Raw genomic sequence first — 24,756 nt, 5'->3', positions numbered from 1 at the left:
TGAGATTTTTCATGAATTACCCTTTAAAAAAGTTGGCCGATTGTTTTCTGCAACAATCGGTTCTCCCAATATAACAGTACATAAATAGCGACGTTAGTTGTAGCTGCCTTACTCTGGGTTTGCAGTGGTTTGCAGCAAGAACCAAGCAGCTATTTTTCCATTTTCTACAAATTTATTAAAATGGAGCTAGCTGGTTATTGTAGCCACCCGTTCAATTGTTTCCCCAATATAATGGGGGTCGAATGTACAGGGTGGTCGAAATTGGTCTGTTTTAACAAAGAAAACCTATTTCCTAACTAGATAGAGCAAAACCGACATAGATGCCATGGGCTCGATTTCTGAGACACGTTTAATGGCGTAAACCGCCTGTTGATATTTTCACTACTGACTTAGATACGGGGTCTTTTTTAATTTTTTACCATTTGGAAAATTGCCCATAACTTTTGTATTTCGCGGAATAATAAAATTCTGTAAAAACGTTCTTAAGGCACTTTTGTACAAATCTATATTTTTTTCAGAAATAATAAAAAATATAATTTTTTAAATGGAAATCATAGTTGGCTCTGAACTTAAAAAAATGCTGGCGTTTAACCCTTTTTAACGATATAAAGTTATGTGTATTTATTTCTAAAAATGAGAGAATTATTACGTTTTTTATCTTTGGGTCGAAGCGGGTCTTGATTTTGTGTTGATCTAATGAATCTAATTATTTTTTATCACAACATCCAACATATTTCTATCATATCAAAACAAAACGCCTGCCGCCGTATTTCGTCCCCATCTCGCAGCTCTTGGTGCTTTTCATATTTGAAGGAATAGTATTTATGTCGTTTCAAAATTCGAAACGCTGTAGTGTGATCTATTCCTATTTCATCCTCAAGTTTCCTTCTGCTGATCTTTCCATCGTTCTCTTCCACGCACAATAAAACTTCCAAGTCGGTATCATTTCTTGCATCTTCTCTTTGTTCCTGCCTTGCTTCACATCTGCAGTTATTATTATACGTTCTGCCGAATGGACGGATTTGAGCGTGGAGAGACAATACAAGTGAAAACAGTGTCACTGATGATGAAAGTAACATGGAAACGAAAACGTCAAATTCGATTTAAATATCCACATAACTAATTGGAAGTCGCAGAAATTGTAATTAGATTTTTGTGGCTGAATTTACTATTTTTATTTTTTATTAAAGTGTTATCCATTGTGACCCTACAATCTGAACGAGGTGCCTGCAATAACCAGGCAGCTCATCTTTTTTCGAAAATGAGATTTTTCATAAGATTACCCTTTAAAAAGTTGGCCGATTGTTTTCTGCAACAATCTGGTTCTCCCAAATATAACAGTACATAAATAGCGACGTTAGTTGTAGCTGCCTTACTCTGGGTTTGTAGTGGTTTGCGAAATACAGAACCAAGCAGCTATTTTCCATTTTCTACAAATTTATTAAAATGGAGCTAAGCTGGTTATTGTAGCCACCCGTTCAATTGTTTCCCAATATAATAGGGGTCAGATATACCAGGGGTGGTCGAAATTGGTCTCGTTTTAACAAAGAAAACCTATTTCCCTAACTAGATAGAGCAAAACCGGACTTATAGATGCCATGGGCTCGATTTCTGAGACACGTTTAATGGCGTAAACCGCCTGTTGATATTTTCACTACTGACTTTAGATACGGGGTAGATTTTTCGGTATCGGTCTATCCAGCAAACATGTTCGACACCTTTTGATAACTATTTCCTTGATAATACCATTTAATCATCAATACTTTTTTTCGGTAGTGTAATTCATGGCTAATATTTTTGATGTAGGTATGAGTTTTTAATAATAATAATAAAGCACTAAATAGATAAATTTCTGAAATGACAACTTCATTTGACAGTTATCTTTTACCTTGACTGGTGCTTATAAGTAAATACAGGGCCATAAGAAAGGAGAAATATTTAAAAAGAAATCGGCGATAACTCGTAAACGGGCTAATCAAAAATATCTAAAGTTATTCTTTTGAATGTGGGTTTTAGTGCTCTTCAATAAACCTAAATAGAATTATTCTCTAAAATAATTAGGGAAGCCAATAATTGACCCCGTTAAAATTTACATGGGATTTCCTATGTCCCGCTCGACCCGGTATATGGTCAAAACAAATCAATTTGTAAATTAATACATCAACATTAATGATACGTAATGTTTAATAATTCCAAAAGCAAATACTAAAATTATAAATTTTGATGGTTAAATCTTCAAAATACCCTGTCTTCAGACCCTTTATATTTCGACGAACCCTTTCTTCTGTTGAAATAAGGGACTTGAGCTCTTTCAAGCGTTCGAATAGAAAAAGGACAAAAAAAAACGTGCACCTGCGTTCACCTGTACAACAGCGTCATTTTGAATTCTCTTTAAGTCCCGTGAAGGAGAACTTACACGACCATATACTGGACGTTTCGAATAAATAAGCATCTCCGTTTCTCGGTCGGCAGTGACTTTTTCAGACCTTAAATAGTAGGTATACTTGCTATGGGTTTGGGCTTATTGGTGGAAAAACTGACTAATATGGATATGATTTTTTTCGGTGTCGTTTTAGGCTAGATGATGTATTTTTGTGTTATAAATCATACAAAAGATAAAGACAAAATATGCCATATACACGGTGTGCCATATAATAAAATATGCTAAGGGCATCTCGTGGACTAGAAGAAATACAGTAATGATTAAATTAGAAAAAAGTTCCGTCTTGACGAACCCTACAATGTCCTAATATTTGTATAACACATATACTTACTTCATATCTATTCACGGATTAAAATACTGAACCGATGTTTGAAGTAGTTTCGTGTGAATCCATTAGACCTTTAAACGGCATGGATTTATTTTGAAATTTATGTACAGTGTGGGTCAAATTCGACGCTTTTAAATGGAAACATCCTTTTCTATAGGAGATAGACGAAAACTAATATCGGTGTCTGGAGCTCAATTTTCATCAAAAATGTGATGGTGAAAACCGCACATCAATATCTGCTACCGTTTCGGAGTTACGGGGTGTTTTTCAAAAATGTGCATTTTTAACAAATCGCTGTAACTTTTTTGCTATGGAAAATTTTGGATTTTTATGAAAACATTTCCAAAGCACCTTTTTACGTAGAATTTAATGGTTTAAGTATAATTTTTTTTAAATTAATAATTTAAGAGTTATCAACAGAAAAATTGATTTTTTATTTGGGACACCCTCTATATTTTTAATTAACTGAAAAGAATTTAAAATTACTTTTCCAAAAATATAGCACGCTTGATATTTTGTTATAATCCCCTTCGAAATACAGAATTTTTAAAAATACGCCACTTTTAACTAGCAGGCTTTGGACCCCTTATTGATGATATGCCCTTAATGGAACTCGAAAACATATTGTTCCAGCAAGACGACGCACCGCCTCTGAACGCTGAAGTTATCAGCAAATTTTTGCAGCCAATTTCAAGAATAATCGAATAGCTAACCAAGATCCCAGCCGTTGGCCGTCGAGGCCGCCTGACTTAGTGCCCATGGATCTAATCATATGGATATATTTGCGGAAGAATAAATGTTCCTTATTCTTCGGTATAATTTAGACAAGAATTAGAAATACTTAGCAGTTATGAGAGGGTATCTTTCACCTCCACTGGGTTAATGAATTCCGTGAGAAATGTTCAAAAACTGCCCCGTCTGTCCATAACAGAAGGCGGTTGATCTGTCGAACACCTGTAGCAAAATCTCTTGAAAAAATGTCTTGGTTTGCTATTTATTTTTATTGTTATTAGATATAGTTTAAATGTATTGATGTTGGTTAAATATATTTTAAATTGTTATAAAATTCTGCATCTCTCATAGCAAATATTATTTTCGTTTTAATTGATGCTCACAGCTAGAATTTTTTTGCATTACAGCCGGTGCCCTTCAAAGCCTACTTATTTAAAGCGGGCGAATTTTTATATACTCTTTATCTCGAAGAGGAATCGGGCAAAATATCAAGTGTGTTATATTTATGGAAAGGTAATTTTAAATTCTTTTCAATAAATTAAAAATATACAGGGTGTCCCATATAAAAAATCAAATTTTTTGTTGATAATTCTTAAATTATTAATTTTAAAAAAATTATACTGAAACCATTAAATTCTACGTAAGAAGGTGCTTTGGAAATGTTTTCATAGAAATACAAAATTTTCCATAGCAAAAAAGTTACAGCTATTTGTTAAAAATGCACATTTTTGAAAAACACTCCGTAACTCCGAAACGGTAGCAGATATTGATGTGCGGGTTTCACCATCATATTTTTGATGAAAATTGAGCTCCAGACACCGATATTAGTTTTCGTCTATCTCCTATAGAAAAGGGTGTTTCCATTTAAAAGCGTCGAATTTGACCCACACTGTAAAAGTGACAAAAATCCGCTGTTTGAATACATTTCATTCGCAAACTATATCGCAGAACTAGATTCTTCTGATGTTACACTATATTTTCATTCCCGAGAAGCTGTAATCGTTGCCAGAAAATATTCTGTTTTACGTCTTTTTTGAAACAGCGGTATGTTGATCAATATATCATCTGTCTTCTCCAATTTATCTTCTAGTTCTTTCTAAACTTCTACCGACATTTCGATTTGCAGTAAGTACTTTACATTTCGACATTAGATAATACTAATTTCATTCTCGACTTAAGACTATTTCAGAACAATAGTGTATTGTTTTATTAGGAGTAAAAATTACATTTTTTTGACGAGGCTGGCGAGGTTTGACGGACTAGCGTAAAACCAGTCCGACGTTACAGGAAGGCACAAAAAGTATGTTTTTACTCCGAATAGAACATACTATTTTTTTTTCAAACGTTACAAATAATATAACAGGTAATACCTTGTAAGTAATTATACTCGTATATCGAGCAATAATATGTACACTCATTGAATTTGACACTTAATATCAGTTTAATAATATATTTTTGTACTTTTGTGCTTAGGCGTAAAAATGCTTTACTTATATGCCTAGGTGTTAAAATGACAAAAAATAATACTTTTGTGGCGTTTAAAAAACATCCTTGTGATCTGAAACGAGCGTTTTTTGTGGAATATGCCGATGTGGAAAAATGACACGCCCATTAGAATTGTTAATGTTATCGGTATCAGGCAGAATTACGAAGATTTCGCCGTGAAGATAGAACTTTAATTGGAAATAAGTCCTAATTATTTGGAAATCCGATTAAAATAATGTTTATTTACAACCATATAGGTACCTAATGTTGACATTTCCGACTTTTTGAAGGTTGGGAAATGTTAGTTTTCTAACTTTTACTTCCCATCCACTGGTGGAAAGTTTACTTCCCTCCCGTGGGCGCAATTTTCTTCGGGAACAGGAAATTGAGTTGTGACCAAACGGTTGGTTTGTTGCTTTTCCAAAGCGGCATATTGTCCCGTAACTGAAGATCATTTTTAAGAACTTTGACCCAACTGGTATCACCCATATAGCACGTCCAAATGAAATTACGTTTCTACAAGGGAGACACATGAGAAACAACACATGTTAAAGTGAACCTAAGTGTTCATCTAGTTCTAACATATACATATGAGATACACGCAGGTTTATATTGATAGAATTGTGTGATACAGTGTTTACTAGTTGTATACCGTATGCATTCAAGATTCTAAAGAGTTTTTTGTAACGTAACAAATAATTATTAAAATGATGAAATCTGACGTCGGTATATGAGACATACAATGTATAAGGCATATGTATGTGTGATACTTCGTATCATAGTTGTGCCTATAGTACACACCTTGTAAAAATGTGACGTATACACATAATATTAATATCTATATAGACACTTTGTAATAGTGTACTGTTGTGTCTACATTCTAGCATGAAATTAAGGTGTGCGCATGTTTCTAGGAGTGGTATGTGTTAGCAGCCATTATTGTTTTATCATTCGGAAGCTGTATATAAATGTTCTGTTTGTGTGTAGTTTAAAAGAGATTTTAAGGTAAATACAAGTTTTTAATTACCTTGTTACACCTTCATAAGAGTATTATTAATATTATAGCAGCGACTCTTCCCTTACTCGATATCCAATTTACCAAATGTTGACTCCAATGAATGAAAACTCCAAATATTCTTGTATAATGATAAAGAGGTTAGCTGAGTTAGCTCTGCAATATAATTTTTTTTAAATTGGAAATAATACAAATCTAAATGGACCAGAGAAAGAAATATTTAAACACTTCAAAGAACTTCTTACACTGGTATTCGGTAAGTTATTGATGGATCAATATACAGATATGTTTAATATTCAATAATCAGTTTCATATAAAATTTAAGGGTGAGATTGTGTTATACTGGAAATAAAATACAACAAAGTCCAACAGAGTGCTCGATGAATGAGTATGCTAATAAACCAACTGCTTGGAAGGAAAAGAGAAGAAAAAAATGACTAAACTAGGTCCACCAAATCGTGGCGATATACCAGTGTTTACCATTTTAGTATGTTGTTATACTAGGTACTTATATTTTTAATACATTTTGATACAAATTCTGTTCTTTTACAGTGTTTTCTTACTTCTGGTTTCTGCAGTGTAAATAATTATTATTATTGTGTTATTTGCGCTATTGCGTTCCATGATATAAAGAACTATAACAATTTCATTTTTTAACCACTTAATCCATTTTATGGAAGAAAAATGGTACATTTAATACAAAACAAAAATGGAACAATTTTAAGGCTACTTCTCTTGAACTTACGATCGAGATACTTTTGGAAAATACAAAGTTTTGCCTTCCTAATTTTCGTTCTAAAAAGATATAATTGGTATCATTGAATAAATATTTCTTAAAAAGAACGAAAAGTTAGGCATCAAAACTTATATATTATTTCCTAAATTCGTTCATAAGAAGTAGTTTTATCTAGCCCAAGATGTATGGATACCAGATACACCGATTATTACCAGCGCCGCCTAAAACAACATTAGATACGATTCTAAAATGGGCATACCAAAAAGAGTTAAAAGGTTAAAATTATATTTTAACTCGATAGTAAGAAAGTCCTGCGGAGTTTTTTGAAGAAAATCGTCTATATTTGTCCTTGAAAAGGTGTTAAACTTCGTTGGTTGGTACCCCTTTTTCTGCCTGTTTAAAAATGGAAGTCTAATAAACTTGGAAAGACTAAAAAACACATATATAAAATAAAATAAAATCATGTCTGTGTGTGCCATGCACATCATCATTATTATCTCATCTCCCTATAAACGAAATCCGAACTATTTTTATGGAGTGTCGGAAACCGGAATGTAAAATGTAAATGATCTCGAAGCTCGATCCTTTTTCTGACATAAACCAATTAATTTCGGCTCGAAACTAGATCGACTGGAACGTCGGTCGATTATAATTTAAATCATTTTTTATTACAGAGCCAAAAATTACGAGAGAGTAGAGAGGCTACCGTTAGGAGCATCTAAGAAATATTTTAAAATACTTTGGGCTATGTGTTTTACGTTAGTCAGTTAATTACATGTGTAATACGTAATACACAAAAAAATTAATACTTTACTTCATCTAGAAGTATATTTTTTTTGTCTATATTTAACATTCACTTATATACAGCATGTCATTAAAATCTTTACCGTCTCAAACAAATAGTATAAATAGACAAACGTCACTGTACCGGGTGGCCAACTAAGAATGGACGCCGGCTGTATCTCAGAAACTACTTATCGTAAAGCTTTGGGAAAAAAATTCTAATAAGTAAATCGACCAAGAGGAATCGCTGGAAATTATTTTCAAATTCGAAAAATGTCCGCTAGGGGGCGTTTCTCTGATAACCAATCAGAAAACAGTGTTTTTCTCAAAAATATGCAGGTGAACAGGTATTTTAAATATTACTATTGTAATCATCGAGAAATTTCTAATTTTTTTGATATAGAGTATTTTGCTTTATCTCATAAAATAAAGTGGTGGGGGAAGGTTAAAGTTGCTTTTATTAATATAAGGATAACTCTGGTTTAGGTTAGCCGATTTAAACAAACTAGGGCTCGTTTAAAAGAGCTTTTCTTCCTTAATGATCCTCTGATTATATGTAGGTAGTTCTCAGATTAAAATGTCCGAAAGTCGGACAATTAATAAATTTATTAAAATTTCTAGGAACTTTGTGATGCCATATTGCAGAACGGCCGAATTTCGTATAACCGAAAACTAGGGGGGGCTTCTAGGATAGTGGGGCTTCTTGGATACCACTTACTTTAGTAGATAGAGACGCTGGAGCGGCATATTTCCATGGCCAGATAGGTCATCGGATTCAATATGCCTGGGTTTTAATTTGTGTGTGAAAATGAAGAACGAAAATGGATAAGTAATAATTAAATAGTATTAAAATAAAGTTAAAATATATGTTTTGATATTTTGACGCAGGTAACCAATTTACCTCTTTTTGTTTCCTAGCCTACTACTATAATTTTTAGACCTTATAATCCTAGGCGACAGCCTGATATGATTTATTTTCTAAATATCTCCCGTGAGAGAGAAGATAGAAAGTTGCGGTTTGCGCTAATATTTTGTAAATTTTGTGCTCTATTTAACCGTGAAAAGAGAAATATAGCCTCCTATTTAATTGTTTTATGCAAAAGCGCAATATTTGTTATGATGTCAAAAAGCGCCCTTTAGCTACCACGAAAAAAATTCTGGAAACAAAATTTATACTGGAGATCATTAAGGAAGAAGAGCTCTTTTAAAAGAGCCCTAGATTGTTTAAATCGGCTAACCCAAACCAGAGTGATCCTTATTTTAATAAAAGCTAGTTTAACCTTCCCCCACCACTTTATTTTATGAGATAGATCAAAATACTCTATATCAAAAAAATTACAAATTTCTCGATGATTACGACAGTAATATTTAAAATACCTGTTCACCTGCATATTTTTGAGAAAAAAAAACTGTTTTCTGATTGGCTATCAGAGAAACGCCCCCTAGCGGACATTTTTCGAACTTGAAAATAATTTCCAACGATTTCTCTTCGTCGATTTACTTATTAGATTTTTTTCCCAAAGTTATACGATAAGTAGTTTCTGAGATACAGCCGGCGTCCATTCTTAGTTGGCCACCCGGTACAAAACGACTATATTGAATTTATACCCACGCAACTCCTAAAATAGTAATTTTTGCGTTATCTTTCATTATCTAAAATATTTTACAGGCATAGTACATTTCGACTCCAGACACACATTTTTATAACTTTTATAGTTGTTTTCCCATTTAATTATAAAGTTAAAAAAGTTATTTTTTTATTTAAATCACTTGATTTAAACTACGATTTAAATCATGCTAACCCTGATTTTTTGCCAAACCTTTCTGTTCACTTTATTTGTTAATTTTAACACAATTTGGAAATAAATAGGTATTATTATGATATATAATATACAGAGAGTTCATTTGATACTGCCGCATCTATAAACCAGCTTCCACGGTTCTATCCATTTCACATTTTACCGATAATGGCGAAAGTATCATTTTCTGTATGTGGGAATCATCTCTGAATCTCACGTCTTCGTCGCTTCAAGTTCAACAATCTCCTATTTACTTTTGTAATAAAAAACTGTTTTTCTACGCCATTTTCAGTCGTACACGCTATAGTGCGTGGGCTGCGCCGTGTGGGGAGCGCTTTTACGAAAGCCTCCCGATTTTGGGACGTGAAGAGGCCGAAATTTCGACATTAAGCGACGAAAAATCGTCGAATTTACTGTTTGATCGATTATTTCCTATAATTATCGATTACTCACGTAATTTTAGAAAAGACAAATTAAAAAGAAATCTTGCATTAGGATAATTTTAAGGCCATGAAATGTTTTATATTGGATTTTTAATGTCTTCCTTGTTTAAATAGTATTTTACCTCAACAAATAATACAGAGGCGTTCCGATTGGACTATGATATGCACCTTTTAGTAAACCTATATCTACTACAATCAAACTGCTGCTGTTAAGGTCGATGAAGGAACTACAAATGACACCCCAATAAAACTAGGAGTAAGACAGAGGTGTGTTTTGTCACCGTTATTATTCAACTTGTATTCAGAGAACATTTTTAACGTGGCTTTATCCGGCTGAATAGAAGGCGTTAAAATTGAACGCGAGGTCATAAATAACGTAAGGTACGCAGACGACACCGCCATTGTCGCAGAAAGCAGGGAAGACTTGCAAAGACAGGGTACATGAAGCTAGTTGCAAATGGGGTATTAATATAAATATCAAGAAGACAAAATGGATGTTTGTGGGTAAAATACAAATTAATCCAATCCCGATAAAAATCAGCGGACACAATATTGAACAAATACCACATTTTAGATATTTACATACATACATACAGCCGTTACTCGCTGACGAGTATTCGACACACATAAAGAAGATGGTCACGCAAGGCGATTTCTTTCATGAGCTTTTCTGTGACTGACAAGCCCGATACGTGATGTTATCTGCCTACCGCACTCCGGACATTCAAAAATCTCATTGCTTTGTTGCCTCTTTACTTTTTGGTAGTCGCTGTTAACTGAGTTTACAACTCTTCTCCATTGAGTTCTATTGTGAGCTGCTTTTTCCCACTCATTCTGCATGTTAAGCCCCTTTAAGTTTTAGTGGAGAATGTCCTTGTATCTTTTCAGTTGTCCACCCGGCCTCCTCTTACCGTCTACAAGCTCACCATAAAGCAGAGATTTTGGTATGCGGTTTTCTTGCATTCTGCATACGTGACCAGCCCATCTTAAGCGGGATTTTGTAACCATGACTTCAATACTCTCGCAGTTAGCTTTGGGGATTAGTGGAGATGATAATTGCTCGGTACACTGCAAGTTTTGTTTTTATACAAAGTCATGATTGTAGAAAACCCTGTTTTTTAATTTCCAGAATGCTCTTGAGGCGCTACTAATCCTGTGCTGAATTTCAGAGTCAACATTGGCTTTTTCCGAAATCAAACTGCCAGGATAATTGAATTCTGCCACATATTCCAATAGTTCTTCTCCGATTTTTATAGCATTGTTATGATTTTCCGGGGGAGTGCACATGATTTTAGTTTTGTCGATGTTTAGCTTAAGGCCCAAAGCCTCGTATGTCCAGCGCAATCGTCAGCGTATTGAAGTCTGTGATGAATTTTGTACGTGTTTTTGCCTTGAGTCTTTTTATGTTGAACAGACCGCTGCGCGCCGTCGTATCTATATCTAATGCCCAATCCTCTCTCCTGCAGTTTGCTGTCCACTATAATGGAGAGCGCTGCCATGAATATGTTGAATAGGAGAGGCGCTAAGACACATCCCTGCCTAACGTTGGTACGAAAACCCGTTTGCGATACTGGAAGGATTTTTTCTATATATGGGTGCAGGCGGTTTGACATTATTTTTGCAAGAATTTTTCCGCCGATAGCCAATAGTGAAATTCCCCGGTAATTTCCGCAGTCTGATGCACTTCCTTTGTTCTTAAATATATTCACTATATTCGCGTTTCGAAAGTCCTGAGGTACCTCTCCGCTTTCCCATACGACATCGAAGAGAGCCTTAAGATGACCAATAAGTTTTTTACTTGCACACTTATAGATTTCCGCCGGAATCGCGTCACAGTCAGCTGATTTGTTGTTTTTAAGCTGTTTTATGGAGGTCTTTATTTCCTGTTCTATTATTGGGATGTCTAATACATCGAGGCTGTTATATTGAGGTATTGTGTTTAGTGCTTCTATATTGGGGTTGTTTTCTTGGTTAAGGATATGGCTGTAATGTTCTTTCCAGCGATTTCTGATTTATTCTTCCTCTTTTAGAAGTTTGCCATTTTGTGCCATGATTGGGCAGCTTACCTTCTTAGTTGGACCGTATACTTCTTTTACAGCCTCGAAGAATTTACGATAATCGTGATGTGTGGCGTACTCTTGAATCTGATTCGCTTTTTGTGACCACCAGTTATCCTTTACTTGGCGCAGTTCTCTTCGAGGCGTGTTGTTGGCTGCTTTAAAGTTGTCTACCAGTCTTGGATTATGCGGATTTGCAGTGACTGCTTGATGTACTCTATGCTTTTGTTCCAACAAAGCCTGTATATGCGGTTGATTTTCGTTAAACCAGTCTGGTTGTATCTTTTTGTTCGACTTTCCCAGTACTGCTTCGCTGGTTTTATGAATCGTATCCCTTAATTGTGTCCAGCCTTGTTCAGCTTCCAAGATTGAGATTGAAGCTATCGGTGGAAGTGATTCTTTGATGGCTTCCCGGAGGGCGTCGGTGGTATTGTTGTTCTCTATACCCCGTACGTTCAATCTGGTCAGATATTTAGGAACCTGGCTAAATACTGAAAATACATGTGACGAAGAATTAAAGACAAGTATTGAAATGGCACGTAGAACATTCAAGAAATGGAATACCACGCTCACTAATAGAAACCTGCCACTGCAAACCCGATTACGAACACTACATTGTTACATATTGTCCACTCATCTTTTCGGATGCGAGACATGGACGCTAAAAGTCGAGAACATAAATAAAATAGAAGCCTTTGAAATGTGGTGCTACCGGAGAATCCTTAAGATTTTTTGGACCGAACATACAAGTAACGAAGAAGTTTTTGGGCAGCTAAATAAAGATCGGGAACTCTTAACCACTATCAAGGCCAGAAAGATTAGCTATTTCGGACACATAATGCGCGGCACCAAATAGTATATTCCTCGGTCGAAAGAAACTGTCATGGCTGAGAAATATACGAAACTGGACCGGTTCCTCAACGAAATAGTCAGAAGATCGCAAACGCCTGAAGACAGGCAAGGCATCGCAAGAAGAAGTTGCGATTTAGGAGGTACCCCTGTATTGGGGGGAGGGTGCTTACCTGTTCAATTTCCCAAATATTTTATTTTGTAAATTTTAAACCATATAATAATACCATTTTAATTTTAAATATAAAAATGATCTATATTTCATACCAATTAAACTTTTAATTACGTAATTGAGGGCGCGATTTTTAAATTCATTGTTGCCAACCATGAACATATTCGGCGCCGAACTGACCAACTGGAATTTAAATCTTCCGCTGGGGATTCAGGTGGTAGCTCTTCTGTAAAAAATCTCAAGTTGCCACAGTTATTTATTTATTTCCTGAGATTGTCATTGGTTTTGATACTTTAGTTTTGTATTACGAGTTTTTGGTTTAAATAAATAGTGTTGTGATTTACTTTAAGCTTAAAAATGTTTAATAGCAGACCTTGCAGTCAAACATTGGTCTTTTTATGACCTCTTTTAGTGCGAAGTGTACAAAATAGCTTAATAGCCGTAAAAATCGCATCTTTATTAGAATACTAGCGTGTACCAGCGACTTCATTCGCGTCAAATTAATCATTTGTAATGGCGATGATAACAAAGCAAAGCAAGAATTTCCATTAACATACAAACTTGATAAAATTTTCTCACATTTATGTCAGCATGAGAAAAAACAATATGGCGATATTATTATATAACTTGGTAATATTTGAGGGGTAGTTTCATCTCGTTGGAATTTGACTTTGGAAAAATCAGTTTGCCAAAAATAAGCTTTTTACGTCAAACAGTTTAAGCAGAATCCTGGTTAAGAAATTACCCAACTTTTTGGAACACCTTGTATGATTTTTTAAAAAAAATCAAAATATGTAAAAAACCAAATAAATTATGCTTGTCCAAGCGTTTTCCCGAAAGACTAACCGTTTTTTAAATAACAAATATTGTAATATATGAGGGGCGTTTTCACCCTCTTGGAATTTGAGATTCGAGAAACCCCTCCTTATCGAACCTCTACACCCCACAGTCAATCCGTTTGCCAAAAATCAGCTTTAAACGTCAAGCAGTTTAAGCAGAATCGTGATTACTCAATGGTCATATTTTATGAAATACCCTGTATAAATTTATAAAAATCTTAAAATATGTAAAACAACAAAATAAAATATACCTGTTTAAGAGTTTTTCCGAAAAACTCACCGGTTTTTAAAAAAAAATATATTATAATATTTGAGGGGTGGTTTCACCCTCTTGGAACTGGAATTTCGAAAAATCCCTTCTTATCGAACCTCTACACCCTAGAATCAACCTGTATGCCAAAATTGAGCTTCTTACGTTGAATGGTTTGAGCAGGACCGTGATTAATCAGTATGTCAGTCACTTAAGGGTTTTATATACAGGGTGGCCCATCGAAAACGTTCCGCAAGGCATAACTGCCAGGGTATTTATTTTTTCAAAAAATCCAAAAACACGTCAATTTTGTTTGTGAGGGGGACAACTTTTGCCCCAAAAATTATTGCAAAATATTCAACCCTCTAAGCGGGGGTGTCATTCCCCTACTTTTTTTCAAATGGAAATGGGGGTCAAGTGGCGCCGCAATGAAACGAGCTTTCTATTCTCTATATTTCCCCGCTTCGTTTTTGAAAATCGGTCGAGTCATTGAGAAAATATATAGGATTGAAATTCGAAAAGTTTATTTAAGCATTTATCAGAGTAAATGATAATTAAGGATAAATTCGACCAATTTGCTGTTTTTTCTTATTATTTCTAGACGGTTACGCATTTTTTCACTTGCCACAACGATCAACAAATTCTTCTCAATATCGTTAAACTGACCCCCAATAAAATTTCCAAAAATACCAGCCCACACATCAATTTCTGAGGGTTTTGTGTGTGCACCTCGTGAAAAACCCTGGGGTTGTCCTCAGTCCAGTACCGACAGTTATGCCGATTAACTATACCGTTCAAAAAGAAAGTACACTCATCCGAAAAACATACATTAAATAGAAAATTATTATCATTCGCCACTCGTTCACTCATAGCTTCACAAAATTGCAAGCAACGATCAAATTCGTCTTCGTTGAGTTCTTGTACCAACTGAATTTTGTACGGGTGGAACTTGTGTTTTTTTAATATCGTTTGGAAACTTACGGTACGATTCCCGCCGGTCTTATTGGCTAATTTTCTTGTACTCAGAATACTGTCCATGGCAACTTGGCCCAATACGAATACCTCCATAGCTTCATTTACTACAGGATTTCCCTCTGCCTCTTTTTATTCATAACGGAACCAGTTTCGCGAAATTTTGCTACTAACTGGCGAACAATTTTGCCATAAAGGTGTTTGTCAGGATGGCGTTCATTGAATATCTGCGCAACTCGATTGCAAACATCTAGAAATAATAAGAAAAAACAGCAAATTGGTCGAAGGAATTTATCCTTATCATTTACTCTGATAAATGTTTAAATAAACTTTTCAAATTTCAATCTTTCATATTTTCCCAACGACTCGACCGATCTTCAAAAACGAAGCAGGAAAGTATAGAGAATAGAAATCCCTTTTCACTGCGGTACCACTTGACCACCCTTCCCATTTGAAAAAATCGGGGGATGACACCCCCGCTTAGAGGGTTGAAGATTTTTCAATAATTTTTGGGGCAAAAGTTGTCCCCCTCGCAAACAAAATTGACGTGTTTTTGAATTTTCTGAAAAAAAAATTACCCTGGCCGTTATGCCTTGCGGAACGTTTTCGATGGGCCACCCTGTATTAGTATAGATAATATTTTGAACAGCAGAACTTGCCACTCAAAGTTGTTCACTTAAATGTATAATTAAATTCTTCATATTTATGACACAAAAACAGTCAACCGTTAAAAAATTCAATGTTTAGTATATTCCTCCAAGTATATTTCTATCATTTTATTATGTTATTCGCTTTCAGTAGCATACAAATCAGTACACTCAAGACATTAAGATTCAAGATAAAGCATCTACTTGTTTTCTTGAATACCAAAATCTTTTGCATGTACTTCAGGACGACCATTTTATTTAAAATAGCTGGTTTTATTTTATATTTGAATAAAAATTTACTTGAAAATATATCGAGGTGACATACAAACCAAGAAACTATTCTTGTTTAAAAAAATAACACGACCACGTACAAATACCGAAAAAAAAACTTAATAAATATCTATACTGATATATAAAATCCTTAAGTGACTGACATGCTGATTAATCACGATCCTGCTCAAACCACTCAACGTAACAAGCTCAATTTTGGCATACAGGTTGATTCTAGGGTGTAGAGGTTCGATAAGAAGGGATTTTTCGAAATTCCAGTTCTAAGAGGGTGAAACCACCCCTCAAATATTACAATATTTTTTATTTAAAAAACGGTCAAGTTTCCGAAAGAAAAACGCTTAAACACGTATATTTTATTTTGTTTTTTACATATTTTAAGACTTTTTAAAAATGTATACAGTGTGTTTCGAAAAATCTGGTCATTGATTAATCACGATCCTGCTTAAAGCGCTTGACGTAAAAAGCTGATTTTTGGAAAACAGATTGACTTTAGGGCGTAGAGGTTCGATAAGAAGAAATTTTTCGAAACTCGAATTCTAAGGGGGTGAAACTATCCCTCAAATATTAAAATCTTTTTTATTTAAAAACCGGTGAGTTTTTCGGAAAAACTCTTAAACACGTATATTTTATTTTGTTGTTTTACATATTTTAAGATTTTTTATAAATTTATACAGGGTGTTTCATAAAATATGACCATTGAGTAATCACGATTCTGCTTAAACTGCTTGACGTTTAAAGCTGATTTTTGGCAAAGGGATTGACTGTGGAGTGTAGAGGTTCTATAAGGAGGGGTTTCTCGAATCTCAAATCCCAAGAGGGTGAAAACGCCTCTCAAATATTACAATATTTGTTATTTAAAAAACGGTTAGTCTTTCGGGAAAACGCTTGGACAAGCATGATTTATTTGGGTTTTTTTACATATTTTGAAATTGTTTAAAAAATCATACAGGGTGTTCCAAAAAGTTGGGTAATTTCTTAACTACGATTCTGCTTAAACTGTTTGACGTAAAAAGCTTATTTTTGACAAACGGATTTTTCGTAAGTCAAATTCCAACGAATATGAAACTACCCCTCAACATTACCAAGTTATATAATAATATCGCCATATTGTTTTTCCTCATGCTAACATAAATGTGAGAAAATGTTACCCAGTTTGCATGTTAGTGGACATTCTTGCTTTGCTTTATCATCACCATTACAAATGATTAATTCGACGCGAACGAAGTCGCTGGTACAGCCTAGTTTCTAATATAAGTTTTATATTATTTTATTGATTAGGTATTTTTTATAATATAGTTCATACCAAATAAACTTTTAGTAACGTGATTAAGCTTGACCGGCACAGCGTTGCCCAAGCTTTTTACGGCTATTAAGCTATCTTGTACACTTCGCACTAAAAAAGGTTCTAAAAAGAACACTGTTCGACTGCAAGGTCTGCTAGTATAATTATTCATTTAAACCAGAAACTCGTAATACAACACTAAAATGTCAAAACTAATAACAATGTCAGAAAATAAATAAACCAATGTGGCAACGTAATATATGTTACAGCAAAGCTGCCACCTAAATCTCCAACGGGAAATTTAAACTCCAGTTAGTCAGCCCAGCGCCAAACATGTCCTAAAAATCGCGACCTCGATTACGTAACTAAGAGTTTAATTGGTATCAAACATAGATGCATATTGTCTTTGGATATTATACAGTATGGAAGTTTATAAAAACGGAATGTTTCTATTGTATCAGTAGCAAAATATCACTTCAAGACGTCAATAAAATGACAAATTTTTTTTAATAATCATTTATTTCACACATTTTTACAAGAATACCTACATTAGTTAAGAAATAAAATTACTCCAGAACTTGCTTGAATAACGGGCAGACAAAATATTTATGAAAATCTAAGGCTTTTGGCAGCTGTATTCATATTTATAATGCACCGTCTTAATATGTATAACCAAACAAACTGTTTCATATTTGTTTACATTTGCTTGTTCTTGTATAGAAGTTTGGACATTAGATTTACTGGTATTTTAGGCATCTTAAGGAGCATTGTTGTATATAAAATGCATTCGAAATCATAACACGGAAGTTCAACAACATTAAACGAAAGGAATCGCAGCTTTTCGATTTTAAATTAAACCAATTCTTAACGACAAACTTTATCAAAAATTACAAATTTTATTGCTAATTTAAAGTAATTATAATTATTATAATTTTAGAGAAATAGGTACGTAAAAATAGAGAAGGTAACCATTTTTAGTAATTGTTATTCTCTAGAAACATATATTCTATAAAAATACTTGAAATTTGTCTTTGAAATGAAGAGCTATAAATTAAAAATGTTTGTTTTATCTTTTATATACCGGGTGCGTCTCGAAAGTGGCTTACCCTTACAACCTTTTTTTATTTTTTTCAGATAAAAAAACGAGATTTTGGTATGTTGGTTTGGTTGACATATAGTATATGACATAAATTAGAATTGATTGACGAATTCAATTGTTTTTGGTCACTTCCTGCTTCATCGGAAGTGGCTACAACTTTTGATTTTTAAACGCACGACTCTGAAGGAGGAGTAGTGTTGCCAGCAGGCGGATGAAACTGCCATTTGAATTTTGGAAACACTGCGGAGTTTCTGCCAGTAGAGGGATAGATGGCGCTGCGTAGAAATTTTATCTAAAGTCCCTAGATATTCATCTAGGGACTTTAATTTCATCATGATTTTATCAAGTCATCCACAGAGTATAGTTTAATTAACAATTCGTTTCATTCTCTGTGGAGTAATTGGAGTAGTTGGAGTAGTTGAAAAATATAAATATTTATATAAAATGTTGATAATTTAACAGTGATGTGCTTTGTTACCCTATGAATAAACATTGATATGAAGTTGCTTTCGCCAGAAACAACTATAATTAAATAATTTAATAAAAATTTAATTTCTAAGTGACCCGGATCAGTTAGACCAGTAAAATAAATTGAAAAATAAACGTCATTCCATATTTGGCAATGTCTGTCAGTTTCTGTGAAGTGGAAGTGAATTGTGATTTGTTTTTATGGGAATATTTTACGGATTTTTGCGAATTTAGAGTATTTTGGACGATAGGATTGTGAAATTTAAAAGCCAAGTAGTTTAATATATAAGATTAATTAATCCCTGTGATAATTTTTATGAAATTTCTCATAATCAAAACAAATTCTTTCAACAAAATGGCTGTCTCAGAAATTTGGAAGATCATTAATTTTAAAGTTTTATTTAAGTGTATTTATATCGAATCAAGAATTTGTATAACATATTAAAAGCTTAATTTTAAAGGTTGTGCAGTAATTTATGTAAGTGTACGCTTTTAGATAAATATTAAATATACAAATTTGCAAAGACAAACAAGTAATTTTAAAAAGATCATTTATTTATTTAAACGAGTATAATCATTAATCATTAGGTTGAAAATATATTTGTATTTACTTATTTATATATTTTCTATACCCTTGTATTATTTATAAGCCCTATATGTCCTGTTTTATTTGAAAAAAAAATGCTTCGAGTCATCGAGAATAGATTTAATAACAATTTTGTCCCTTGGCTTTGTGTATTATATAATGTGAATTGTAAGATGTTTCTATTTGAATAGGTCATTAAAGTTGAGATTAAAGTTATACCAAATTATATTCACGGTAACTATATGTCTTTTATATAATGAATTATTTATTTATAATTTATAACCTTTTTTATAATTACTTATAACTGATTGTATAAATTCTGATAACTTTTATATATACTTGTATAGTGTTGAATGTGTTATATGTAATTTTATTAACAATGTTATAATAAAATAATCAAGTTACAAATTTTTCGTGTTTTATTCTAATTTCAGGGATAATTTCAACCTAGATTATTAATTTATTTGTATCAAAATACATTATTTTTATTTTGTAAAATGTTTTGTTACAAATAAGTTCATAATCTAGATTGAAATTACCAAATATAAGTAAAAAACTTATGAACTGGCAGTAAAGGTCCATTTAAAAATATGGCGCGAACTTTTAGTTCTGCCAGTAGCCCGCTTGGATCGCGTCGAGCGCGTGTTTCCAGGCTTTAACATAAGAGTTTTCATTTCTTTCAGTTAGTTATTCTATGGTTGCCAGTATCGCATTGAGTGACTCTTAAACATTTTTTTAAAAATCTTAAATATTTTTTTTATAATAACTAGCGTGTACCCGCGACTTCGTTCGCGTGGAATTAATCATTTGCAATGGTGATGATAAAGCAAGGCAAGAATTTCCATTATCATACAAACTGGATAAAATATTCTCACATTCATGTCAGCATGAGAAAAAACAATCGAAAAACCCCTCCTTATCGAACCTCTACACCCCACAGTCAATCCGTTTGCCAAAAATCAGCTGCTGCAACGTCAAGCAGTTTAAGCAGAATCGTGATTACTCAATGGTCATATTTTATAAAACACCCTGTATAATTTTTTAAAAAATCTTGAAATATGTAAAACAACAAAATAAAATATACGTGTTTAAGAGTTTTTCCGAAAAACTCACCGGTTTTTAAATAAAAAATATTCAATATTTGAGGGGTGGTTTCGCCCCCTTAGAATGCGAGTTTCGAAAAATCCCTTCTTATCGAACCTCCACACCCTAAAGTCAATTCGTTTTTCAAAAATCACCTTTTTACGTCAAGCGCTTTAAGCAGGACCGTGATTAATCAATGACCAGATTTTTCAAAACACTCTGCATACATTTTTAAAAAATCTTAAAATATGTAAAAATAAAACAAAATAAAATATACGTGTTTAAGCGTTTTTTTCGGAAATTTGACCGTTTTTTAAATAAAATATATTGTAATATTTGAGGGGTGGTTTCAACCCCTTGGAACTCGAATTTCGAAAAATCCCTTCTTATCGAACCTCTACACCACACCCTATAATTAACCTGTATGTCAAAATTAAGCTTCTTACGTTGTAGATTATTAATTGACGGGATATTTTGTGGAACTGACAGAAATGATTTCTGAATTAATATTTCAAAAAATGACAATTACAACATGGCCACCAAGCGATAATCACTTAAATGATTATCACTTATTAATCACATTCTTTGTATAGGAAAAATATACATAGAGTTGTATAATCAAAATTAGCTGAAATTTTATTTGAAATGAGGAATTATACCAAAACTGTTCTATTTAAATGCATGCTTCATATTGAAAACATATTTCTAGTGTTGATAGGCGTCAATTTCTTATAGGTCTGAATCGCAGACATCGATTTTACCATATTAAGAAACATGATGGCAAATCATTACCATCATATAAGGCACTCAGACCTTTTAAATATCATTGATTCTCTACATTTGGATCTAATTAGTTATCTAGTTGTTATCTAGCATTAAAATAAGCCCATACCTACATAGAGGTTATTCATTAATTTCTCTAAAAATAGATTAATTCTATATACATATATATGGTTAAATCTTGGACACCTAATATTAACTATCATGGATAAGTAAAAAAGTAAAGTCGCATCATTTTTCTTGAAAATATATCAGCCAGATTAAATTATGTCGCCGTTTCTATCTTTGACGTTGACTTGACTGATTTTTTTTCTTTTGTGTACATGCTACCGTATGATTGAAAAAAACGGCGTCACTGCATAAAATAATATACAGGATGACAAACTATTTTATATTAGAAGAAAGTTTGGTGTAGAATTTTGAACACCCTGTATATTTTACAGTAAAGGTATGTAAGCAACCTGAACCTATTTGAACACCCTGTGTGGTTAAAGCAAAGTAAGTAAATACCATCATAAACATCTGTAATATGATAATTTTGGTTTCAGGACATTTCTATTTTTTTTTAATAATTTTTTAAAAAAGGCTGAAAAAAATATTTTTTATATTAATATTTCTGAAACTATCAAAACGTATTTAATAATATCGTAGGATTATGTAAAGTGATCAGAAATGAAGCCAAAAATGTAATAATATACAGGGTTTTCCGTTTAAACAAAATCTTTTTAAATCCTAATACATACCTACTTTAGGTTGGCACATATAAGTTAATCCTAAGTTTTTTACTATAGGAGCTACAGATGCCCAACGCACTATTGCCGGACCCTGTATGCATATTGATCAGAAATTCAAAAAGCTCCATATTTTGTCAAATTTGTCAACGCATCAAAAAGATGAAATTCATGTCTAATATCGTCTTGCTTTTAGATGAGGTTTTGCTATACCGGGTGCGTCTCGAAAGTGTCTCACCCCTATAACTTTTTATTTTTTCAGATAAAAAACGAGATTTTATACTAACATACCATATGACATAAATTAAGATTGATTGACGAATTCAATTCTTTTTAATCATTTCCGGTTTCACCGGAAATGACTACAAGTTTTTATTTTTAAATGGCACCTTCGGTATTTTTTACTTTATTCAATAGAAAATGACTCTTTGAATATAATGACATATCCTATGTCAACTTTTGACATTTTTGCTTAAAAAAATCGTGTTTTAAATTTCAATCTGGTGTTCTATGGCTGTATTAAAACACTAATTTTTAATCAAGAAGCCTTAGAAAACTAGTTTTAATCGTCTAATGATTTTGGTGTCTTGTACTGACCTGTTAAAGAACGCCCAAGTCGTATTTTTAATCATATCTCAATTTTTTCAAATGGAACGAGGGTGGCTTTAGCATATTTGGAAAAAGCTATTTTTTGCGAATAATTTGGTACCACACACTTGGTATTTCGAGTCAAGTTGTAGTTATGAACCGCATATTACAATTTCAAATAAACCATATGCGAACATGCCAAAACTTCACATATGATATGTCATTCTATTGAGAGTGACATTTTCTATCGAATAAAGTAGAAATATACCGAGGGTGCCATTTAAAAATCAAAAGTTGTAGTAATTTTCAGTGAAACAGGAAGTGACCAAAAACAATTGAATACAATTCATTCAATCCTATTTTATGTTATATACTGACATACCAAATCTCATTTTTTTATATGAAAAAATAAAAAAGTTATAGGGGTGAGCCACTTTTGAGACGCACCCAGTATAGTTCACAGAGAGAAAGATAGATGTATACCTTAATGTTGTGCTAGAGAGAAATAGGTACATAAATATACGTCCTACTCATAGAAACAAAGTTGTGTGTAATAATTTATGACATAATTATATCATAAATATGATTTTTTGTTTCAGAAAATGTAGGACGAGTTGGGTGGATAAAAATCGATCAAGATGGCGACCCCGGGAGTTTCTTTGCCCTTAATTTCGATAGCTACACCCTCGAGGGACTCCTTGACCTATACAACGACGAAAGGCCTCCTTAATGGACCAGGACAAAACAACTGCTTTTTGAACAGTGCAGTTCAGGTATGATTTTACCTATGTATAGTTTGTATAGTTTTAATGCTATAAAGAAAGGATTGGTTGACAGTCGTAAAAATGATATATAAATTCCAAAAAAAAATATCTTCGGAAATAATGGGATTTTTGTAGTTTTCGAAACACGACGTTTGGTTTGGTTTGGTTTGGAATGCACACTGCATTCACTAACTAATAGAATCATATCAATTCTCTCTGATGTAGAATAAGTTTGCATTTTCGGCAAGTTTCTGAGATTTTTTTTTTAACTGGCACAAAATGATAACTAGTTGTTAAAGTTGGACTAATTAGACAGCTATGTTGAAGTAACGTCAGACATATCACAACCACCCTAGATTTTATCAAGTAATAAAGATCCACTCAGATCAAATCATGTAAATGAAAATATCTAGGAAAATCTTTGTTTGACGGGTAGGCAACCTTAATAGTATTTTGAAGAGATATGAATACTTCATTGAATATCGGTATAATATACTGGGTGTTCCATTTAAAATAAAAGAGTAACATGCTTTTAAAGGTGACCAATGTTCAATATTAATTTTGTCTCACCCTGTATAACTTTTTGTATCAAGTTTTAATTTGATTTAAAGTACAATAGTTAATTTAACTATATATTAGGCTATACCGGGTAAATTCCAATTTAGGTAGCTTTTATTGTAATTTAAAAATTGTTCTTTATTTCTAGAAAATGTTAAATATATCAAAAACCTTACATTTTAGTCATATATAGTATATATATATATTGTTAGTCTCTTATAAAACTTATAGAAAGAACCCAGAATCCGAAAATCAATTAATATATAGGGTGTTCCATTACAAAAAACACAACTTTGATATGTAACTTTTTTTGGGGACACCCTGTAGAGCTCGCTATATTTTTAAAATTTGCTCTGAATTAACCTACATATTTTGCTCACAAAATTGCATTTCAATACAAACTGTCGTTCTCCTTGGAGCCTCCGCGGCGTATGAGGGGCGCCACCCTGTATATTAGACAAAGTAATCTAAATTTTTCGATTCCATTTTTGTTTTATTTTTTAAAAGTATACTCATACAATATAAATTAAATTAATTTTAATTTTATAGTGATATCTATAATTTCCATATTGACAATTTTAATTTTTCACAATTAATTACACCAACAGGTATTTAAAGACAAAAGGAAGATGTTTTTACTACAAAAGAAGATATAACCTAAATATGAACCTCTCCAAAATTATTTATTGAAATTGTTGTTTTTTTGCACAAAAACTCGAAACATAAGATTCTACATTAACATTATTACTTATTCAAATTAGGCACTCAAAAGAATTTTATCAATAGTCGAACTCGTAAATGTTTAAAAAATGCTAATGTTTCCCAGAATTTTTTTAGGAAGATTTTTCTTAATCGTGCCTTAAGGCTATCATCTAATGGCTTGACAGATGCGGTCATAATCATTTATCTACATAGCAATATAACAGCGATCTTTAAACCATTTCTTGTTATTCTTATAATAAATGAAAGTTAGTTA

The 24,756-nt window shown here is 32.9% G+C and overlaps 1 protein-coding gene across 1 annotated transcript in view; it reads left to right on the top strand.

The window, feature by feature from the left end:
* LOC115884005 (inactive ubiquitin carboxyl-terminal hydrolase 53) overlaps nucleotides 1-24,756 on the top strand; it is a 138,545-nt gene that overhangs the window by 5,829 nt on the left and 107,960 nt on the right. The window contains exon 2 of the mRNA XM_030902436.1: nucleotides 23,058-23,231. Coding sequence (XP_030758296.1) covers nucleotides 23,097-23,231 — 135 coding nt within the window. The 5' untranslated portion in view covers nucleotides 23,058-23,096. The remainder of the gene's footprint in view (nucleotides 1-23,057; nucleotides 23,232-24,756) is intronic.

This window comes from Sitophilus oryzae, unplaced genomic scaffold (assembly GCF_002938485.1).
Source record: "Sitophilus oryzae breed Bouriz unplaced genomic scaffold, Soryzae_2.0 scaffold_2008_pilon_pilon, whole genome shotgun sequence".
NCBI lineage: Eukaryota > Metazoa > Arthropoda > Insecta > Coleoptera > Curculionidae > Sitophilus > Sitophilus oryzae.
Note: the sequence above shows the minus strand (reverse complement) of the source record. Positions and strands in the feature narration are given on the sequence as shown.